Below are 23,953 nucleotides of genomic sequence, written 5' to 3'. Positions count from 1 at the left end.
GACATGCTCGGGGTTCCTTTGTGTGCTTCTATTTCTCTTTAAGCCTTTGCTTTCATCATTTCCTCAGCAAGATATTCCAAACTGTCTACCATAATGGCTGACAGATACCAGCCATTCTGTAAAATATGCCTGAATTTTAAAGCAGAGTACAGCTGTATCATTTTATATCCAAAAAGGAGCTTAACAGTTGAGTTGGAAACATTAAAATTGCTGGTATGGGCAAAGAATTTCACATCATACAAGCTGTAGATGAGTACAGTTTGAAAACACCGGAATTAAAATTCACTTCATATTTTTCTTGCCAAAAAAAAATCTGTAAGTCTAAAAAAAACCCTGCTATTTGGTTTATTATTACCAAAGACCACTGATTTTAAAATGTTTTAAAGGTTAGAATATTTATAAAGGTATCATGAAACAGAATAGTGTTGCTCTGTTTGAGGCTAAACTCATCGTTTTAGCTTTAGCAATTTATGAAAGCTATATCTTTATCTGAGAAATATTTGCTACAACATGGAAGAGACAAAATGTTCTTCCTAATGAAGAAACATAATTATAGCTTTTATTTTGTTTGGCTGTCATATATACCTGGTTTGTTGATTTCTCCCTGTGTTTATGAAATGATCTACTTGATATAAAACCAAACACTAGCATTTAGAACTCAAACCATACTTAGGTGTGGCTGGTACAGCAAACACGGCTTGACAGAAGAAGCAGTAATCTAATGGAAAGTACATCGGAAGAAAGATAATATGCTAAAACCTATGATGATAACATTCATAAAAGAATGGAAATAATCCACTCTGAAATATTTTAAATTTAGTACTATCTTCAGTGAAGTTTAGAAAGAACCAATGTCTATTTTTACAGAATATATTACCCATCAACTGAAGAGAGTTCTGATATTTTTTCCAGAAGGTTGGAATTTTTATTTAACCTAAACCATACAAAATAATTTCAAATCTGTTTTATACATTACTTTCTAGATCTTTATTACTTACTTGATGAAGCATAATGAACTACTATACAGGTAAAGGACTTAAAGATTTTCCCTATTAGATATGATAATAGATCCATGTAAAAAAATATGGAACTTGCAATTTATAAAACTAAAATATCCATCATAGTGTCGGTTTTGATATAATGCCCACCATATAAACTATTTTAAAAGCTTAAAAAAATAAACAAAATATAAATTAGCAAGTAAATGAAAACTTATATTTGAAGAGTTTACATTACAAAAAGTAGCCATACAGAATCTAGAGTGATATCTGTATAATTATCAGTGCTAAAAACTAAACAGGTTACTGTTGGTCTTATGTCTCAAATCATTTTTGTTTTAAAATAATTTTTCTGCCACTAAAAATATCATCAATCCACTGAGATTTAAAATTCTTCAGAGGATAAATTTAACTCATATCACATGGTGTAAAAATCTACCCAAAATGCACCTTTTCTGACCTTTCTAATGAGTGGTCACCACACAAAAGTAATGAGAGACTAAACTCACACAAGGCATTAGTACAATTAAAAGTCGTATTTTCAACAAGTGATGAGAGTTACAAATATGCATACATATACACATACATTGAAAAATTAAAGTTTTTCAAATCATTTTCTTTTCTCTATTCATTTTCCTTTGCATAAGAAAGTCTTTGATAATACTACATTGGAATATATGATTAGTAGCCCCAGTTACATTTAGTATTAAGGTGGAACAGTAATAGTTGCTATAATGTATGTTAAAATTAAAATCCTATTTCTGGAAGTAAAATGATGTCGCTTCTATATACTGCCAGTGAAGCAATTTGGTTTAAGTTTTCTTACTCCACTTCATATTGGGAAAATGTTTACCAATTTTGTAGGAGAAAAGGAGAACAGGTTTCAGACTTGACTAGAGATACTGTTCTCATTAACTGAGACAAATAATGTAGATAAATAAGCAAGCCTTGCAGAGGGAAGGAAGGGAAGAAATAAAGAGCTCAGAGTGAGATGCTTGTTTGGACACTAGGTACCTGAATCCAGCATAGAGTTGAATGAGCAGGCCTGAAGCTCTCAGCAGAGGTCAGAGCTGGAAGAGGGGGGTGGGCATTATCACTTAGAATGGACATGTAAAAAAGTACTAAGCCAGAGTCTGCCAAGTTTAAGGGGGAGAGAAAGATTCTATGATGAAGTACAAAAAGGAAGAGTCAGGTCAGGGAGGATGAGAAAAAAAAAAAAAGAAGAACATGGAATCCCTGGGATAAGGAGTTTCAAGAAGGAAGGTGTGATCAACAATTTGAAATACAGCAGCGAGGTCCAGTATGACAGGTCCTGACAAGTGGACTGGATGTGGTATTACTGAGGTCAGTGATGGCTTTTGCCAGAACAATTTCAGTAAAGAAGTGTAGCTAAAGCCAGCTGTGGGCTTAGGAGTAAATGGACATATAGCCATAAGTGCCTAGGACTATATGCTTTCAAGGGTCCACAAAAATGTCTAAGAGCTGAAAATTAAAATCAATTTTTAATTAAGTGTACATAAATTAACATTATTAACTGCTAAGTTTTGTATTAAACATTTCATTCCATTTGAAGACAATTTTTAAGTTAGAGTTTTTCACTTCACAAAAATTCCTAAGTAAGCATAATGATTGCCAAGAAGTCATAATCAATCATAAGTGAGCCACTCACTGCCAAACGACTTCAAAAGCCAAAGTCTAAAAGCCTTTTCAAGATAATTAGCCCTGTTTAATCAGCGATGTGGATCCATTTTACAGATTCAAATGATATAGGGTAAGACCTCCAAGCAGAGCACCCTAGGACTGCAGAGCTTTTACGGCCTTGGTGAATGGAGCTTAAGGCGACACTAAAAGCTTGGCTAAGGAGGAAAGAAAACTTAAAGGTAAATACAGGATAAAGGAAGAAGTTACAGGCTGAGGAGAAAGTCAGTAGAGAGTTGGAGACTGAGGATATAACAGAGAGAATAGGTAATTTAATGGAACAAAGTGCTGAAGGACACAGAAGTGTTTGGGGTTAAGAGCACTCGTGCAAGACTTCTGAATAGCAGAGGAGGAACGGATAGGTAGAGATTTAAATAAGTTTACAGGCTTGCAGTGAAAATAGATAATCTGTGCTTGCATCCTACAGTTATTTTTTTAAAGAGAGAGATAAGGTTGTTTGCTGAAAGTGCAGGGAATAGGGTTGAGGGGCGGGTGGCCTGAGAAGAGAAGCAAAGGTTGGAAACCGAGATAAAGAATTAGCACAGTATTTTCAAGTATGTTCTCTTATGCAGTTCTTATAATCACCTTGCAAGCTTATGAGGATATTACTAATTCCATTTTACACAGTAAAGAAACCTGAACTCTAAGTTATATAGAAAAATTGCCTATTTGAAGTCTTTTTCAACTATGTTTAAGATCTCATATTACCTAATTATAATCTCAATTTTTCCAAATGCTTACAAATCTAGCTGTGATGTTTTTGATCTTGTAGTGTGTCACAGAACCATGACCTAAGCCATCTCTCTCTCCCCAGAAGCACTAAACATCTATCCCCCAATCTCCAGTCTTGCTCAGAATTCAGGAAAGAATCAAAGCCTAATTTTTAAAAGTGGAGAGAAAAAATCTATAAAAATACTGAATCACTATGTTGTACACCTGAAACTAATATAATATTATAAATCAACTATACTTCAATAAAAAGTGGAGGGAATATTAAGACGCTGAGCCAAAAACTGTAATGATTTCTGAGCATAGTTAGGTACCTACAAGATTTTAGAGTACTGCAGTTTGCATTTAAAAGCCCAGTTTTAACATATTCCCGAGTTAAACCTACATCAACAAAGGTAAGGCATTTCCCAACCGGGTGTTTTAGGATACTTAAGTATATAGATAAAACAGGGAGTGGTCAGTAGAATTAAGATCATAATGACAATTCTGAAAAGAAAGAATAAGTAGTCACTAGGTTTTCCCCTTTAATTAGAAACAGAACAGTGAAATGGATTTAAGATGTCAAAAGATTAATGCTCCCACCTCAGTTGTCAAGACTTTTGCAAACAGCTTTAAACACCAGAAAAGACTTTGAAATCCAAGAACTAGATTCTATACTCGGAAATCCCTTTTGAGCCCACAGGTGACACTATGTAAGAGAGAAGATTCCAAGTTCACTCTTCATCTTGCTCAGCCTACCTGGAGGATCTCACATTACTGGCCATCCACATCTGGTTGATATCCTTGCCGGCAGTTTCTCTGACATACTGCATGTTCTGGGGTCTCCTCCTGTTTTGGGTGGGCTGTTCCCTTCTTCCTTCCAACATTAATTCCCTCCTGAAGATAGTTTTTTTGTTTTGTTTTGTTTTTTTGCTTTTCTTTCTCTAAACTTATCGCCCTTTGATTGATGCATTCCTATGGACCAAACCACCAGTAAGTTAATTGTCTTCAAAGCCATATTTACAGCGCTAACCTCCAGCCAATGATCTAGCTCCAGAGATGCACTTTGGAAAAGATTGGGGTGGGTGGTGAACAACTGATAAGTTTTCTTCCTGTCTGCCAGGTTGCCATTTTTTGGCTCCCATGCTAAAAATTCTATAATCACTCCATACTATTTTATACAGACTATTAAAGAAAAAAACTTGTTATGGTACCGTTTTAATTGAGAGCTGGAAGACAGTGTGATTATACTTCCCAGTTTGTCTGCCTGCTTGTATTGGATCAGTCAAAAAAACCAAGTTAGAGCATGTAATTTCTCCCAAGGCATTGTTGTAATTTATTGTTATTCTACACTAACAAAGTTACATAGCTTCTGCCATATCAAATACTGACTCAGAAGTAAAGGGGAGAGGAATTCTGGGTAGTTTGAAGCAATGAGGCCATGTACATCCAAACCTCTTAGTGTATCCTCACAAAAACCAATACAGAACAACAAAAAGAACAAATAAAACTACATAAAACTCAGGCTTCAACATATCCAAACTTGTAATTACATGTATAAAAACAAAACAAAACAAAAAAATCCCCCAGAATCCCAATGTGCATTCTCCCATGTTCCAGATCCAAGCTTTATTGGACAGCAAGGGAAATTTAGGAAAAACTGAATAGAACCGAGAAGAGCTAGGATAAGGTCTAAAACTGATTTAGAGCCACCACCTTCCTATGAGTGAAAATAGTGAAAAAAGCCTAGCATAGAGTAGAGTACAGGTTTTAAAGTATATGGACACAAGGAGTTATTTTAGGAAGTTAATAGTTTAAAGGGAAAAGAGGATTAAAAGGAAGGAAACGTACCAATCCCAAACCATCAATCCTGTACATGGATATGCAGAAACACATAAAGTCTTAATCTATTTTTTAAAAAACATAAAAATAAAATGGATACCATAAACTCAAACATTTCACCTGACAAAAGACCACCTCAAAAAAATAAATAGCAAAGTGTAAGAAAAACTGTAATATAACATTCTAAACTGAATTAATATCTCTAAACAAGCATCTGGGGACAGGAAGGAAAAATAATTGACCTAGATCAGTGTAGTATAATAAGAAATATATTTGATCTTGGTCCACAGTTCCTGGCACAGAGCTCCTAAAACCCCTGGAAGTTCCTGAATGATAGGAATGTCTTCTGTTATTCATAAGGAGTCCCTTTGGAACACACCTGAGTTTATGCTAATGAGGTGACTTAGGATGGAGTCCTTACATAGTCTCATGTGTTTAGAGAGCTGGAATTTTCAGCTCCATCCACTGAACTCCCAGAGAAGAGGGAGGGCTGGAAATTAAGCTCTATAAAAACTCTTGAACAAGGTTTGATGAGCTTCAAGGTTGGTGAACTTACCCACGTGCTGGCAGGGTGGGGCACTCCAATTCCATACAGACAGAAGCTCCTGCACTCAGGGCTCTTCCAGACCTCATCCTCTGTACCTCTTCTTCTGGCTGTTCATTTTTATCCTTTATAATATCTTTTACAATAAACTAGTACACATAGTGAACGTTGCCCTGAGCTTTGTGAGCTATTCTAGCAAATTATAAAACCTGAGGAGGGGGTCTTGGGAACCCCAATTTACAGCTAGTCAGTCAGAAGTACAGGTGACAATCTAGGCTTGCAATTTGCATCTGAAGTCAGGGCAGTCTAGTGGAACTGAGTTCTTAATCTGTGGGATCTGATGTTATCTCCAGGTAGATAGAATTAGAATTGAGTTAACTTTGTAGGACACACCATTGGTGTCTGCTGAGAATTAGAGAATTTCTTGGTGTGGGAAAACTCCACATACATCTGGTGTCGGAAGTATAGAGCTTTCCCCTTACAATCAAGAATTCAAAAACAAAGAAAAGAAGTGGACAAAAACAGGAAAAAGTGAAATAGAGCTAACTGGACACGAGAAAGAAATAGAAGAAAAAAGGCAAATTCATATCAGAAATGAAGACAAAATTACATGGTGCTCAAAGAATAAATTTACACAAAAATATAAGGACATCAAAGACAGGAGAAAAATAACCAAGGAATGAAAATGAGACTAAAAACGTATCAGAGAGAAAGCATCTGATATAGAAGACAAGTAAGAGAGATTCAATTTATGTTTAATTGGAGTCCCTATAGGAAAGAAATGTAAATCAAGGAGTTCATGTTCAGCTAAGTTATCCTTCAAGCATCGAGACTACAGAGAAATAATTTTAAATATGCGAGAGCTCCTGAGAAGTCTGTACCCATGAGCCCTTCTTGAGGAATTTACTAGAATATAAACTTCATCAAACTAAAACATGATGAGGAAATTTTAGCAAAAAGATTGATGATGAGCATTTAATATATTTAGTTATGTACCTAAGATGAAAACAAAATTGGAAACAAGAGTGGAAGAATAATATATAACATGGTATGTATTACATGTTATATGTGGTATGTTCTAACAAAATATAAATAAAACAACTTAAAATTTGATGCAAAAGGGAGGGTAAAAAAAAAGGAAGGTAAAATAAGTTCATAAAATAAGTTATTGTACATGCAGCAAGTAGGAGTTAAAATAAATACCATTAAAAACTAACAAACCAGATAATAAATGGTTAAATTTTTTGAAAAACAAGGGACTAATGATAAGGATAGCATTAAATCTGTATATTGCTTTGGGTTGTATGGACAATTTAACAATAGTAATTCTTCCAATCCAGGAGCACAGAATATCTCTCCATTTCTTTGTGTCTTCTTTAAATTCTTTCATTAATTTCTTGTAGTTTTCAATAAACAGGTACTTCACCTCCTATATTAAATTTACTCCTAAGTATTTAATTCTTTTTGATGCAATTGTAAGTGGGGTTATTTTCTTAATTTCTCTTTCTGATAGTTCATTATTAGTATATGGAAGTACAACAGACTTTTGTGTACTGATTTTGTATCCTGCAACTTTACTGAATTTATTAGTTCTAACATTCTTTATGGAGTCTTTAGGGTTTTCTAGATACAATATCATGTCATCTGCAAATAATGACAATTTTACTTCTTCCTTTCCAATCTGGATGCCTTTTATTTCTTTTTCTTGTTTAATAGCTCTGACTAGGACTTCCAATATTATGTTGAATAAAAGTGGCAAGAGTGGGCACCTCTGTCTTGTTCCTGATTTTAGAGGAAAAACTTTTAGCTTTTTTACTATTGAGTTTGATGGCCATTCCAATGGCATTTTTCACAGAATAAAACAAACAATCCTAAAATTTGTATGGAACCACAAAAGACCCTGAATAGCCAAAGTAATCTTGAGAAAGAACAAAACTGGAGGCATCATGCTCCCTGATTTCAAACTATATTACAAAGCTATGGTAATTAAAACAGTATGGTACTGGTATTGTAAAAAGGAACAGGTAGGACTACACCAAACTGAAAAGCTTCTGCACAGTAAAGGAAACCATCAACAAAATGAAAAGGTGACCTACTGAATGGGAGGAAATATTTAAAAATCATATATCTGATGAAGGGCTAATATCCAAAATATACAAAGAATTCACACAACTCAATAGCAAAAAACCAAACTATCCAATTTTAATAATGGACAGAAGATCAGAACAGACATTTTTCCAAAGAAGACATAGAGACGGCCAACAGGTACATGAAAAGTTGCTCAACATCATGAATCTAGGGAAATGCAAATCAAAACTACAATGGCTGTTATCAAAATGATAAAAAAAATGACAAGAAATAGTAAGTGTTGGAAAGGATGTGGAGAAAAAGGGAACCCTTGTGCACTGTTGGTGGGAATGCAAATTGGTAAGGCCACTATGGAAAACAGTACAGAAGTTCCTCAAAAATCTTAAAATAGAATACCATATGATCCAACAATTCCACTTCTGGGTATTTATCTGAAGAAAACATTAACACAAAAAGATATATGTATCCCCATGTTCCTTGCAGCACTATTTACAACAGTCAAAATATGGAAACAAACAAAGTGTCCATCAACAGACGAATGGATAAAGAAATTGTGTCATATGTATACAATGGAATATTATTCAGTCATAACAAAAGAATGAAATTGTGCCATTTGCAACAACATGGATGGAAAAAAACAAAAACAAAACAAAACAGAAAACAAGTTCACAGATAGAACAGAAGATTGGTGGTTGCCAGAGGCAGCAGATGGGGAGAAGGAGAAGTGGGTGAACTGTTTGGGGTTTTTTTTTTAAGTTTAAATAAAACAAAATAAAGGGAATAAAAGCATTACAAAATGTATAAGACCAAAGGAAACCAATGAAACAAAGAAAAAAACTTACCTAAATATAAATTTTTTGATAAAAGGTCAAAAAAAAAACCCCAAAGCAAAACAAAAAAATACACCACACAATGAATAGAACATAATACACAAAATAATCATAACATAAAATAATATGACAGACTTGCTATCAAACATATTTTTATCAAGAAATATGAATAGGTTAAACTTGCATATTATAATAAAAAGATTTTTGATTTAGCTTGCCAAGCAAAACCCAAATATATGCTCTGTATGAAAGACATACCAGAAACAACATGGTTCAAAAAAACTAAAAATAAAAGTATGGAAAAAGGTATACCTGGAAGATGGGAATAGTATGAAAGCAGAGGCAATGATACTAGTAAGAGATAAAGCATAATTAAAACTAAAAAGCAATTAGCTGTGTCAAAGAAAGAGTCTCTTTGATGCTAAAAGTCTCAGTTCACTAATGTATGTTGAAAATATCTATGCAGCAAATAATACAGCATATGGCTTTATGAACTCAAAACTAGAAGAGATTCAGGGAGACATAGATAGAAACACACTGATAATAGGAGATTTTAACATTCCATTCTCAGTACAAGATGGATTAAGTGGGCCAAAAATAAGAAAGGATACAGATGATCCAAATGACATTATCAATTAGTAGAGCTTATGGTTATATATTTAACTTTACAATGTGATAATAGACAATATACCTTCTTCTCAATTGCATATGTAACATTCACAAAAATTGATCATTTACTAGGTTCTCCTCCACAAAAAAATCAACATATTCCATAAAACAGAATGACTAATAACAGTGTTCTCTGATCACAATAAAAGTAGAAATTATTAACAAATTTTCAAAAATTAAAAGGCACTTTCATATGGAAATTAAATAACTTCCTACTAAACAACTTTTGGGAGAAAGATGAAATACAAATAGAAGTTACACATTTTTTTAATGATAATGAAAAAAATTATATATCAGGATGTATGAGTTACAATTGAAATGAAAACTAGAAGAAAATTCATAGCCTTAAACACTTTATTAACAAAATGAAAAAATAAAAATAAGTAAATTCCCAGATCAAAAGTTGGAAAAAGAAAGTAAGCCAAAAGAAAGTATCAAGAAGGAAATAAAGATAAAAGCAGTAATTAATGAGGTACTGAATAGAAAAACAGTAGTTCTCATTCATAAATCAAAATCTTGTATGCTGAAGAAAAAATAACAAAATAAACATGCCATTAGATAACTTAAAGTAGGAATCACATATATACAAAATCAGAAATGACAATAGTGAAATAACCATTGAATCAGAAGAAATTAAAAAGTCATGACTCTACAGACATCCGTATAAATAAATGTGAAAACCTATAAGCAAAGGATAATTTCCTAAACTCCCATTAGAGATAGAAAGTTTAAACAGACAAATTTCCATAGAAGAAATAAAGAAAGTTATCAAGAAGTACTCCACAAAAAGAGCCATGCCCGGATGGTTTCACAGGGAAAATCTACCAATGCTTCAAAAACCCAATACCCTCCGTGTTGCACAAACTGTTCCAGAGCTTAGAAAATGTAGAAAAACTTCTTAATTCTTTTTTATGAAGCAATTAAAACATTGACACACAAACCAAAAATTTAAAAAAAGAAACAGAAAAAAACCCCTATATGAACCCTGTGTGGTGTGGGATCAGAATGAGGGGTATGATTAGAGGTACACATACACATATAGGTCAATATCACCTTCAAATATTGATGTAAAAGCTCTAAATAAAATATTAGCAGACAAAATCCAACACCACAGTAAGATAACGATACACAAAGAACAAGAGGGATTTAGTCTAAGAATGCAAGGTTGGTTCAATCCATTAATATAATACATTATATTAATAGCTCAAAAAAAATCATGATCATCTCCATAGATGCTGAAAAAGCCTTCAACAAAACTTAAGATCAATTCCTGACTCTAAAAAAAAAAATACACTCAAGAAAACTGGAGTTGATGCATACTTTCTTAGCATGATAAATAAATACATACACTTTTTCTTAAAGTCAGTATCTTACTTTTAACAAGGAAACACTAGAGGCATTTTTACTAATACAAGAATTAAGACATCCTCTATAACACTATTTAACACTGTAATAAAGGTATCTGTCAATGCAATTAGATAAATCAATTAGGGGCATCAGAATTGGAATTGAAGATGTAAAACTATATTTATAGATGATATGATCACAAACTTGGAAACCCCTAAAGAATCAATGATCTTGGGGCTTCTCTGGTGGCACAATGGTTAAGAATCTGCCTGCCAATGCAGGGGTCACGGCTTCGAGCCCTGCTTTGGGAAGATCCCACATGCCTCAGAGCAACTAAGCCCGTGCACCAAAACTACTGAGCCTGAGCTCTAGAGCCCACGTGCCACAACTACTGAAGTCTGCGTGGCAAGAGCCCGTGCTCCGCAACAAGAGAAGCCACCACAATGAGAAGACCATGCACCACAACGAAGAGTAGCCCCCGCTCGCCACAACTAAAAGAAAGCCCGCGTGCAGCAACGAAGACCCAACACAGCCAAAAATAAAATAAATAAATAAATAAATAAATTTTTTAAAAAAAGAATCAACGATCTTTAGATGGTAGAGAAACAGGGAGTCTCAAACACTGCTGCTTGGAATGGAAACTGGTATATTCTTTATGGACGGGAATTTGGTAATATCTAACAAAACCATATATATATATATGTATATGTTTACCTTTTAATCCAGCAATCGCACATCTGGGAATATATTCTGAAGCTAATTCTCTAGTGATGTGAATGTATGTACTTACAAGGTTATTATTCATTGTGGCACTGTTTATTTATAAAATATTTGTAACGAGCTAAATGCCCATATGTAGGAAACTAGTTGAATAAACTATAGTACGTCTACATAATGAAGTATTATACAGAATGAAAAAGATCTCTATGAACTGATATACAGTGATTTCTAAACTACTTTCCGAGAATTCTAGGGTAGCAAATAGGTAAATATATTGTGAATAAGAGAGTTTTAAATCTGGAAAAGGAGAAAAAGTAGAATGAACCCTGTGTGGTGTGGGATCAGAACTGGGGGTATGATTAGAGATACACATACACATATTAATACATAGATACACATGTGCATACACATACATACAAAGTCATATATTCACAAACATACATACACTCATGCTGATTTTTTTCATATATAACAATCTTAGCCTTAAGATTCACATAATTAGACTGAAGAAATAAAATGTCGTAATTTTTAAAATTTTAATTTAAAAGATACTGGCTATTCAATTTATAGCATAGGAAGATATTACGAGGAACAACTGTCAGGAAAAAAGGCTTTTAAACGGAACAATCAAGCTAACCTTTAAATACTAAAGAATTTACTCATATATGTGGCCAGATCATAAAAACAGAAAAAAATAATATTAATCTCAGTGGCAAATATTCTTATGTGCTCAGCTCAGATTATTTTTATATTAGTAAGATAACTTATTACCCTTCAGAAAAGCTGCAAAGAGGCAAATGGTACTTGGTATTTCACAATGAAACATATCAAAAGCCACTGTACCTTACAGTAAAATCATAGGAGCAAGAGGCCAACACGGAAGCATGAAATGGTGAAAACTACAAAAAAACCACAAAAAACCCTTTTTGAGGTTAACTGTAATTATAACATGCTACTTCATAAGGTCATTCCCATGAACATTATAATAAAGTTCATCTAACTTAACCAATTTTGTGAATACATATTATGATTGCTATTAGCACAAGTATCAAATAAACATTTAAATGTTAAAAGTTTTAAAATAATTTTTATGTTCTTTGTATATCACATCTAATGAAAATGATATCAAGGTCAAAAACTGCAAATTTAAAGACAAGTAGTATTTAGTAATAAACATGTTTTACCAGGCTGCCCATTGCAATTTTATTTCTTCCATGTTTTTCTTACCAGTACTTTAATAGTTATATACACATAATATAATTACATGTGAATGCTCTTCATAGTTTGCAAAATACTTTCACTACATTACCCTATTTCATTCTCAGAAGCACTGTGAAATATATATAGAAAATATTTTTTAACTACTAAAACCTGTGTGCCATGAAAAAAAATCAGGGCACTGTGTCTCATATGTTGAGTTGTAACCAGTAAAATTTAAAATATTAACTACAATTTAGAATTTTTAAAATAGGAATAACATAATTATCTTAATGAAAAGATCAAAAAGGTACCTTTTTATCCTTAATGTAAAAAAACAAAGAATGAAATTGGGAAATGTCCTTTAATAAGATGTTTTCCACAGTGACTTAGCAAAATTTACCTAAATAAAAGCTGGGAAGCTAACTTAAGTCACCTTATACCTGACAAATTTGAGGGGATCAGCAGAAAAATGTTACCTCATCCTCTGCTGTTTAGAAAGTGGAAAACTGTCTCTACCCTAAACTTCTGAGAACATTCATATATACAATCATGTTAGGGAAAATAAAGAATTAACTCTCTCTCTGTGCAAGTTTCAACAAAATAAAGAAATCTTCCCACTGAATGAAAAATTGTAAAGAATATAATACTCAAAGTAAATTACTAGAGTTAAAAAATATTAAAAGGAATAGTAGAATGGGAATGACAGAATGAGAAAAACATTTTTATTTAATCCTAAGTACTGCTTGACTACATATTACAATTCATTCAATAATTATTCCAGTATTTTACCCAATTTTAGCTTTCAATATTCATTATCATTCATTGGATAACAAAAACATGCATAAAAAAGAATCAATAACCCATCCCCTAAACACCTTTTATATATACTTCATTAAATATATTTATATTTTTGTTCTATGTATAAAAAGAAAAGATAAAAACTTACTTTCACTCTCCTAATAGCATAGGTGTGACCAAGAAGTTCAAATACTGGTTGTCGTACATTCCTCAAGTCCCAGCCTCTCAAACTACAATCAACTGCCCCTGTCACCAGCAAATTCTGAAAACAATTCAGAGAAAAGTAAAGTGTGACATCTTTGCAATTAAGCAGTACCCAAGCTTTCCTACTAGAAACAGTGTCTATTTTCTGGTATTTATTTAATCTGACCCCAGGAGTCATTCTTGAAAAGTTACATAACATTACAGAAAGGAGTCAAAATATATATCAAAAAGCAAAAATTAGTAGGACTTGAGAGAAAAGGAACTCAATATGCTTTAGGCATATGATGGAACACTATACACAACAGAAAAAGGCATAGTCTCAAACAGCATTGTAGATTTCCCAATCTACTTTTAGGAATATTAATAAGAACATAAGATTTTAAAAATTATACCTGACAAACGAGCCCACCCTTCTTTTCAGCATCCTCTGAGGTTTCTACCAAGCATTAAAAGGCAAGAGGTCTGCTAATTTACAAATATTTGAAAGTGCAAAGTATAAATTAAATTTTTATGTTTTTCTAATTCTAAATCAATCACTGCTCTCAACTCTCATGGGCCATGTCTTAATATAATATGTAACACTATCTGAGAATTTATGCAGAAAGTGGTAAGTCTCCTATCTAGTCAGGTTTTATAAATTCTGCTATCTAGAACCCTAGGTGAACCCAGAGTTCATGGCTCAAGAGGCCAAGAGCTGCGTCCACACTCAGCCCCATTCCACATCAACCAGGGCAGTAATCCATTGTCTGAACATTTTCGGCTTCAATATAAGCTCATCTGAAAAAAAGCTGCAATGATTTAAAAAAAAATTTTTAAACTACTCTCAAGTATATATCAGCAACTTTTTTAGAATTCCTAAAAGTATAACACACAGTCCACAATTTCATTTTCCTATTTGGAAAATTCACGAGAGAGATTTGAACTGTAGTCATCAGCACTGAAAATTTTATTAAAATCAAGTATTATTTTGAATATGTTCTATATTTTTTAAATCTATTTTATTTCTTTCTATTTAAAGAACTCAGCTGATACAATGTTCTCTTAACCTTCACTGATTACTTTAAAAGTGGGAAAAATAAGGCATATGTTATACTTATTTGTCATAGTCAACAGACTACTTCAGGTACATAAATATATTTAAACAGCATATCAACAAATATTTAATCCATTTCTATTTCTAATTCATATGCTCATATAGTTAGCTGAAGCTCTGCAAAAAGTTACAAATGGACACTGCTATCTTACAGAAACATGAAGCTTGGTTAGGCTTATAAGGGAAGATAAAACAGAAAATTCTAAAAACTGATGGACTGTCAAATTAAAAATCAAGTTACAAATAATTCAGCAGCCTCACTAGCAAAATGAACAAGAAATGAAAGCAAAAGATGATACAAACTGGCAGGGTTAAGAGCAATAAAGTAAAAAATTACGTAAGTTGTAAAGCAGTTTCCCAAATAAACAAGTAAGGCTGCACTACTGAACTTTTGAGAATTTCTGTTTCTTATTCAGCCTGTTTTATGTGCACTTAAATCCAATTAATGCTAATGCAGGTCACTCACAATCATCAATTAGAAACGAAAGGGACTGAATTTAACTTAATGGTCCATAAACACTATCGAAGTCCACATAAACAAAGATAAAATAAAATCTAAAACATTTCAACATTAGGAAGGGCTCAGCAGCTCAGGATAGAACCAGACAAGGTACCTCATTGTATTTACACCAGTCACAACTCAGAATTTCTGCCTGATGTGCTGGAACCACAGTTCTGACTCCTGTTGTCTTCACATCCCAAATTCTCAAAGTCTGATCACCTGGTGAAAGAGGAAGACTTGATCACTTTCCATCACACCACTTGGATACTCGGTACCCATGACAACAAGTCAGGGGAAAACACACCACTTTCACTATCAGGATACTGCCACCTATATATCATATACACATATACATTGTTTTTGTTCTATAATAATGCATAAGACCTACTAAAAGTGATGAACTACAAAAAAAAAGGCACCATGATAATGTTTTTAGATCTACTCAAAGCAGGAAAATCTAAATCTCACACTAAGACAAACACAGCAGTGATTAAACACACACCCAATGCATTTTTCTTCAGGATAGGAAAAGGCCCTGAAAATCTTTGTTTCTTATAAATAAAGTTAGCACCCTATACCAGCATATTCTCTAAGAAACAAAATGGTAATAGTTTTACTGCTAAATGTGTGCAAAATCTACCAAGTTGAAATGGATAATTTTCAAATCTTAGCTTTTACATTTATTATATTTTAAAGGGCCATCCAAAGGTATATTTTTCACCTTGGAAAAACCAAGTTGAGAAAATTTGTCATTATACTCTGAATTACTACAAAAATGATTATACTCTGAATTATTATACTCTGAATTACTCTGATTACTACAGATAATACTCTGAATTACTACAAAAATGATTTATATCACATAGCTGAACAAAGTCAACCCTGATTAAATGTTTTACATGCTGTTTGCCTTCGATTTTGTAAACTATGAGGAAATAACAATGACCAGATGAAAAACCCTGAATATACGTATATCTACATCAAAATTAAATTACAAACAATAACTGATCATGTGAGAAAGCTAGTTCAGCTTAATGAAAAAAAAAACCAATATGATGGCAGGCATAGTCTTGATTCCATTTAGTAGTTGTTTGACCCTGCAGAAGTTATATAATATCTCTGAGACTGATTCCTCATTTCTAAAAAAGAAACAGAATGACTACATGCAGGATGGTATAAGAATTTAGTGTAACAAAGTTTCTGTAAATCGTTAGCATGGTCTCTAAAATATAGTAGATACGCTAATATGTGGTATATAAAAATGCTAAATTTTAAAAATTTCCTTTGGTTACCTACATACAATTTCCTATCATCCCAATTCTAAATCATATGTCATTTACCTAAGTTCAAGAGTTTTAGACCATTTTTTTCTGATTTCTTTGCAAGTTGTTTAAGAAAGATAAGAATGAAATTGCTGGTGGTAATGAAATGTAGAAGTTAAGCATGGGGGCTTTGGAGCTCCAGAGCTTGGTTCTAATCCAGCTCAATCATTTGGTAGCTGTTGATGTTTAGTCAAGTTACTTAACATCCTGGATTCTTACCTTCCTCACCTATGATAAAATATCTGTCTTATACAGACCCACAGACGTGAAGGACAAATTAGTGGTTACCAGTGGGGTGAGAGAAGGGCAGAGGGGCAATATAGGGGTAGGGGATTAAGAGGTACAAGCTATTAGGCATAAAATAAGCTACAAGGATATACTGTACAACACAGGGAATATAGCCAATATTTTATAATAACTATAAATGGTGTATGACCTTTAAAAATCGTGAATCACTATATTGTACACCTGCAACTTATATAACATTGTACCTCAACTATACTTCAAAAAAAACAACAAAAACAAATCTGCCTTATAAAGTTGAAATGAGATAAAGTTTTAAAAATAAAATAACAAAACATAACCATGATTAGAAGTCATTCCTGTCCCTATTAATAACATGAATAAATAATAACTAATATTTATTGAGTGCTTACTATATGCCAAATGCTGGTCAGCATTTTACGTGTACAGTCAGTCCTCCATATTCGTGGGTTCCAAATCTGTGAATTCAACCAACCATGGGCCAAAACTATTGAGGAAAAAAAATTCCAGAAAGTTCCAAAAAGCAAAACTTGAATTTGCTGTGCTGGCAACTATTTACACAGCATTTACATTGAATTAGGTATTTTAAATAATTTGGGGATGATTTAAAGTATACAGGAGGATATGCATAGATTATATGCAAATATGATGACAATTTATACAAGGGACTTGAGCATCTAGGGATTTTGATATCCTGGGAGGGTCCTGGAGCCAATCGCCAACAGATACCAAGAGATGAACATATTAACTTTAAAAACATCACAACAAGTGAGGTAAAAATTTTGATAACATAAAAAGTAATTTTTGTAGTAATTTACAAATGAGGAAACTGAAGCACATGGAGCTGAAGTAAGTCAGCAGAGAGGAAACAATGGAATCAGGGCCTAGAATCAGAACCCAGGCTGCCTGGCTTCCTAGCCTGTGTGAACTATAACTACACAACGTTGCCCCCTAATGTTGTTGGAGGAGAAGTGCCACGTGATCAATGTTGGCGAAAACTTGAGCAATTTATTCTTTTAATTTATACGTTAATTATTTTATAAATTGGGGAAAATTTTAATAGACACACACACACATAACATTCTGTCATATTTGCCCCACAATTATTTTAGAAGTAAAAGTAACAAAACACAACAGATAGTGTTGAAACCTCTACTGTATTTCCAACCCCATTCCCCATCCTCCTTGCCCAAGCCTACCACAATCCTGAATTCGGTGTGCATCCCTGTAGTTTGTGTTTTGGTAATACTTCTACAACATTTTTATGTATTCATAAATATGTACTATTGTTTGTGTGCGAGATTAAATTTTTTTTATATTTAAAAAGCATCATCCTCCTACTTTACAAAAGGTTGAAAACCACTCTGATAGAAGAGAGTGACTAACGTTTTTGAATCTAGCTAAGGACAGTGGGGATGAGATGGAATGATGAGTTTGAAAGTACCAAACGGAAATGGTTCAGAATTGGTATAGACTAGAGCTCCCAAAATTTCAGGGGTCCTAATTATAATCACTGTCTGTGGTCTAGCCACCAGTCAGTAGAATTTCTTTCAGAAGTCTAAGTAGCTTTGATTAAATGATCTTTCATGACTTTCCCTAACCTTCAGAGTTTACAGCAGGGTGGTGTAGATGTCCAGATTTGGTCTGCCCAGCAACACCCTTCCAGGAACAGCACCCTCTTTTCACCATGTGACTCTAGAAAGACCTATGGCTCAACACAATCGACTGGCCAAGGACAGGTCTAAGCAAGACCAGTCATACTATCTCATTTTCTGCCCCTGCCACAGCTGACAGGTCAAAAGTATCTACTTGGGATTTTTCTGAAGTATAACTGAAAAAATAATGTCAGTCCCTCTCTCACAGTAGAATTTACAGGTTATAAAATTGAGAAGCTGCTGGTGGCCCTGTGTTTCACTGTATGGAGAAAGCTGGCCTGCAGAGTCAAGTCAACAAGCAGAGAAAAGTCCAGGTTAGAGACAGAGAATGTGTCCGGGGGTCATTTAAGCATCCCTTCCCCTTTTGGGGTTGCTTTTCAATAAATTCTACAAAGACCTAAGATTGCTCAAGTTCTATCACCTATAGGCAAGGTGAGTCCTTATCATCATGGAAGCAGTGAATGGAATTCACCTGAAGCTTCAAACGCTATAAAGCCTAGCCCCAGAGAAAAAGATTCAATTTGGCACAAGCCTTCCACTAAAACATAGGAAATGCCTAAATGATGTATACTAGCTTTCAAAAATTTATATGTAATATCAGGTCTGAAATCATAAAGTCTGCTATAACCATGACTAAGCTTTGTTTAAAGTTCAATGAGCTTGTGTTCATCCTAATAATTACATTCCTAATAATTACATTTTATGGGTGTATGTGAATGCTTTAAAGTACCAAAATATTACAATAAACGTGGACTAGGAAACTAAGAAACAACTAGTAATTCTAGCAACAATATGGATGAATCTCACAAAACATAATGTTGAGCAAAAGAAACTAGACATGAAAACATAAAAACAGGTAACATTAATCTATGCTATTACAAGGCAGTTCAGTAGTCACCCTCGAGTGGGGGGGTCGGGTAATGACTGGAAGGATGTGAAGGAGGCCTCTGGGATGCTCTGTTTCTTGATCTGGGTGCTGGTACACAGATGTGTTCATTGTGAAAATTCATCACATGCTTAAGATTATGCACTGTTCTGTATGTATATTATATAATGTATTGTTATATTATGTATATCATATACATTATATATGTGTATTTCAAATTACTCTGGGACAATATTTTGGTTCTTCACCATCATATTCAAGCAATGCTTTTTAAAAACACCATGGCTTAGGTTGTCCCCTCTTGCCGTTAATTTAAAGGGCACAAAAAAGTGAGAACTGCTCTGAATGAGCTGAGAATTCCACTTCTGCTGCACACATTCGTCACTTCCTCCTCACCACTTTGTTTTCCAGGTAGGAGAGGGACCTTCTGGCCCACTGGTACCAGGACTCATTCAACTCTTTTAGCCACCAGGACATCTATATTTATGTATTTTTCAAATTACATTTTCCAGACAACTGGCTTTTCATTGTCAGCCAGATGTGATAGTGCCATAGAACCACCTGAATTACCAGCTTCTCTTATCAGTTGCAGACTTGCCACTGGCAGCAGAACCAGTGAATTTAAGTGCAGAATATGGTATAGGATGTGCTGGCTACTATTATGTCTAATTCAAGTTGCAGCGTTAAGTAACTGGGTAAGGAGAATAAGTGTAAACAGTGAATCTGAAACTGTGAAGTGAAATGAGTAGGAAAAGGATGCATATTGGGCCCAAATAATTTACTTGAAATGCCAGATGCCTATCAGATGTAATATGACTTTTTTCTTAGAGTAGAATGATTTTTTTTTTAACTACTGGACTCCACATATTCAGGCATGGCTATGATTTATGCAATTATATGGAGTCTGTAATAGCAGTAATTTAGTTTTCATTGTTCAAAAGAAAGTTTACTTCATATTAATCCTCTTTACGTAAAGAGCTCAAATATTCTTCCCTTTCATCTCATATAATTTAGAAATATGAATTCTGTACTAATACAACTTTCATGAACTAAACAAAAGCAATGTCCTTAGAGAACTCTGCTAAGGAAGATCTAAATCTCTATATACTCCTCCCTTTTGGTCTGTCTTAACTTAGCTAATGATATATTTAGGTCTAGATTTGCAAATACCATACAACTTTGAAGGTGACCAGATTCTTGGAAAAACTCAAATGCTATATTCGCATATACTATCTTAAACTATAAACTGTTATAAGCAGTTGAAAGACATAATTAGCTATACGTGCGCCACAGGATTCAACATAAAACTATGTCTTGACTGCCTATCATATAAGCTTCTACCATTTGTAATATTTGTGAAGACAAATATTTTACAATACTGGGTTTCTCAACCATGAATTCTGCAGTTGAAACTATTTTTATGCAAAGATTATACTATGTTTTATAGCAAGCTCTTGTCTGTAAGCAAGAAGACAAAGTAAGAGAATTAATTGATAAAGACCATAATATAACTCAAACTATGACAAAACTGAGGAAAAAACCTAAAGAGTTCTCAATCTAAGGAAACCACTTCCTCTCTGAATTCAGCACTGAAACCATTCTGTCGGGTTTTTTTTTAAAGAGATGAGTATATTTCTATTAAAACAAACATGCAATTTCCATTACATCAACAGAAATAAGCTATTTATTTAGGCATCTTAAACAGAGTGACACCACAGACTAGTACAGTGCTTTCCAAATTAGGCTGATCACTAGACTCAGCTGGGGTGATTAAAAAATATACTTCTGGGGCTTCCCTGGTGGTGCAGTGGTTAAGAATCCACCTGCCAATGCAGGGGACACGGGTTCGAGCCCTGGTCCAGGAAGATCCCACATGCTGTGGAACAGCTAAGCCCGTGCGCCACGACTACTGAGTCTGCGAGCCACAACTACTGAAGCCCACGCACCTAGAGCCCGTGCTCTGCAACAAGAGAAGCCACCGCAATGAGAAGCCTGTGCACCACAATGAAGAGCAGCCCCTGCTCGCTGCAACTAAAGAAAGCCCGCGCACAGCAAGGAAGACCCAACGCAGCCAAAAATAAATAAATACATACATACATACACTTCTCAGAGGTATCTGATTCAGTAGGACTAAGATGAAGGCTAGAATTCTGTTGTTTTTTCAAGCTTCCCAATGACTCTGTTGGTGGGCCAGGTTTCAGGATCACTGGACTAGTATGTTATTACACAAGCATGCATTCCAGATTCTACCTGGAGCAAGTTACTCTAAAACTCCGTTCTCAGAGTTTTAGTTTCTAGATAAGCAGACTCTTAATCCTTACAGCACATACGTATGCAAAGGCCATTCAGATCTTCCTCAAATATGCCCTGCTCTCTCCACATCCCCTCCCTCTGCTTCCCGCTTCTCATCTCCTAACTCTTACTTGTTCATAAGGTAGCAGTTTAAACACTATTTCCTCAGAGAAGCTTCTCTGACCAGCCAACTTTGACAAGCTCAAGAATCCTTTGTTACGTTTCCACAGAATTCTGAGCACACAGGTTAATCATAGGAGTCACCACTCAGAGAGCCCTTACTCTGTGCCAGGCACTGTCCTAAGCCTTCTGCTCATACTAATTCACTTAATCCTCACCAAAACTCCATGACATGGGTATTATTATCACCCTTATTTTTTAAATGAGGACTGAAGAGACAGAAGTTAAGTAGCATGACTAAAGTCACGTAACAGTGGTGAAAGCAGCCAGGGAGGCTGGCTGCAGAGTCCATGTCCCTAACCACTGTGCTGTGCCCTCGTCCTCAAAGAGCTTCATGCTCCTTACCGTTATGGTTGCTAGGCTTTTTCTTAGCATCTCTCTTTCCCACTGGACTATACACTCACTGTATCTTCAGTGCCCAGACACAGGTGGACATTCACTAAATATCTGACTGACTCACTGACAATGTCCCTGTCAATAATCAAATTTAACCTTAAGTATGTTTTAAAAATTCTGGTAAAATGGTTATTCCCATATATTATATAATAATGATCAAAAAACTTTAGTGTTTGCTTGTGTAAGGTGCTCAGCTATGTCAAAGAATATACATGCCCTATAGGAAATATACAAACACAAGTCAAGCAAAGAAAACATGCAAAGAAGTGCACTGCACACAGCCTGGTAAGCAAATTTTCTTCTCTCTCTTGAAATGGCAAAGGCACAATGAGAGCTTTAGAGCTTACCCCAACTGTTACTATGCCACAAACCCTCCTTTTGTAGAGTGGAAGAAAAACTTTAAGTCTTTTCAACTTTATTGAGTAGGCAAATATTGGAAAAGTCATCATGAAGAAATATTTCAGCGAAATGTCAAATGGTTGATAAATAAACCTTCCAATGAGTTTCCAAAATCATAAAATCTGGCAGAAAAATGGCTTTACTATATTCAGTTTTTTTTAAGGAACATAGGTTACAGCTCACAGGTCCAGTATTAGGTTTTTGTCAAATCCCTTCTGATTTATTCCAAGCCTTGGATGTGCAGACAATTTAGTTCATCTTCTTCACCTAACCAGGATTCACTCTTGCCATTCTCAGTGTATGTAGCTGGGTACCACCTCTCTCCCATTTCCCATTCTCAACTGCAGGAGCTGAGCCAGGCCCAAGCCAATCAACACATTACAGCCTCCTCTCCCAAGCACAGTGATTAGTTTAGGAACATCCACACAGGCCATCAGAGCCCATGAGAGAAAATGAAACATTTTTAGATGTCTGAAAAGGAATCTCCCACTTTCTCCTACTGCACAGAAACAAGAAAGGATGCAGGGGCTAGAGCTACTGCCATCTTGCTATCATGTGGTACCAGATACTGAAACCAACTTAACAGAACACAGAACAAAAGAGATAGCAAGAACGGTCTTTGAGCCCTACATCCAGCTGTGTGTACACAGCCAGGTGTAATTCTGGACATTTCAACTATGTGAGCAAACAAATTACCTTCTACCTTAAGGCAGTTTGGGTCAGAATGTCTTTCACTTTCAACCAAAGACGTGCTGGCTGGTATGACCACAATTTACATTCATTTCTAATATAACACATGAAGGTAATGTCATTAAACTGTCTCTTTTTTCTGTTAAAGCAAATGGACATTCTGTTGATAAAAGACTCTTTTTATATACTATCTATTTACAAAGTAGAGATACTTAAGTTTTGTAATTATACTGCTAACACTCTACACACAGTCTTTTTCTGCTATTCACTCTCACACACTGAATACTCTATATATAACATCCAGAGTCAATATTATGTATAATATGCTACACAAAAGGCCAATGTAATACAAAGAAGTGTGTGTGACTCAGCCTGAATAAAGGGCTAATATATACAATTCTGCCCGACTTATTTATTTTTAACGTCTTTATTGGAGTGTAATTGCTTTACAATGTTGTGTTAGTTTCTGCTGTGTAACAAAGTGAATCAGCTATATGTATATATATATCGCCATATCCTCTCCCTCTTGTGTCTCCCTCCCACCCTACCTATCCCACCCCTCTAGCTAGTAACACAGCACCGAGCTGAGCTCCCTGTGCGATGCAGCTGCTTCCCATTAGCTATTTTA

The 23,953-nt window shown here is 34.6% G+C and overlaps 1 protein-coding gene across 1 annotated transcript in view; it reads right to left on the bottom strand.

Annotated features, from left to right (window-relative positions):
* PEX7 (peroxisomal biogenesis factor 7) overlaps positions 1-23,953 on the bottom strand; it is an 86,924-nt gene that overhangs the window by 38,818 nt on the left and 24,153 nt on the right. The window contains exons 6-8 of the mRNA XM_082668897.1: positions 15,354-15,460; positions 13,591-13,704; positions 12,288-12,343 (exon numbers count right to left, since the gene is read on the bottom strand). Of these exons, the coding sequence (XP_082525023.1) occupies positions 12,288-12,343; positions 13,591-13,704; positions 15,354-15,460 (277 nt within the window). The remainder of the gene's footprint in view (positions 1-12,287; positions 12,344-13,590; positions 13,705-15,353; positions 15,461-23,953) is intronic.

The sequence above is a fragment of the Grampus griseus genome, assembly GCF_964374135.1.
Source record: "Grampus griseus genome assembly, chromosome: 13".
In the NCBI taxonomy this organism is placed as follows: domain Eukaryota; kingdom Metazoa; phylum Chordata; class Mammalia; order Artiodactyla; family Delphinidae; genus Grampus; species Grampus griseus.
The sequence above is the reverse complement of the archived record's forward strand: the minus strand, read 5'-3'. Positions and strand labels throughout refer to the sequence as shown.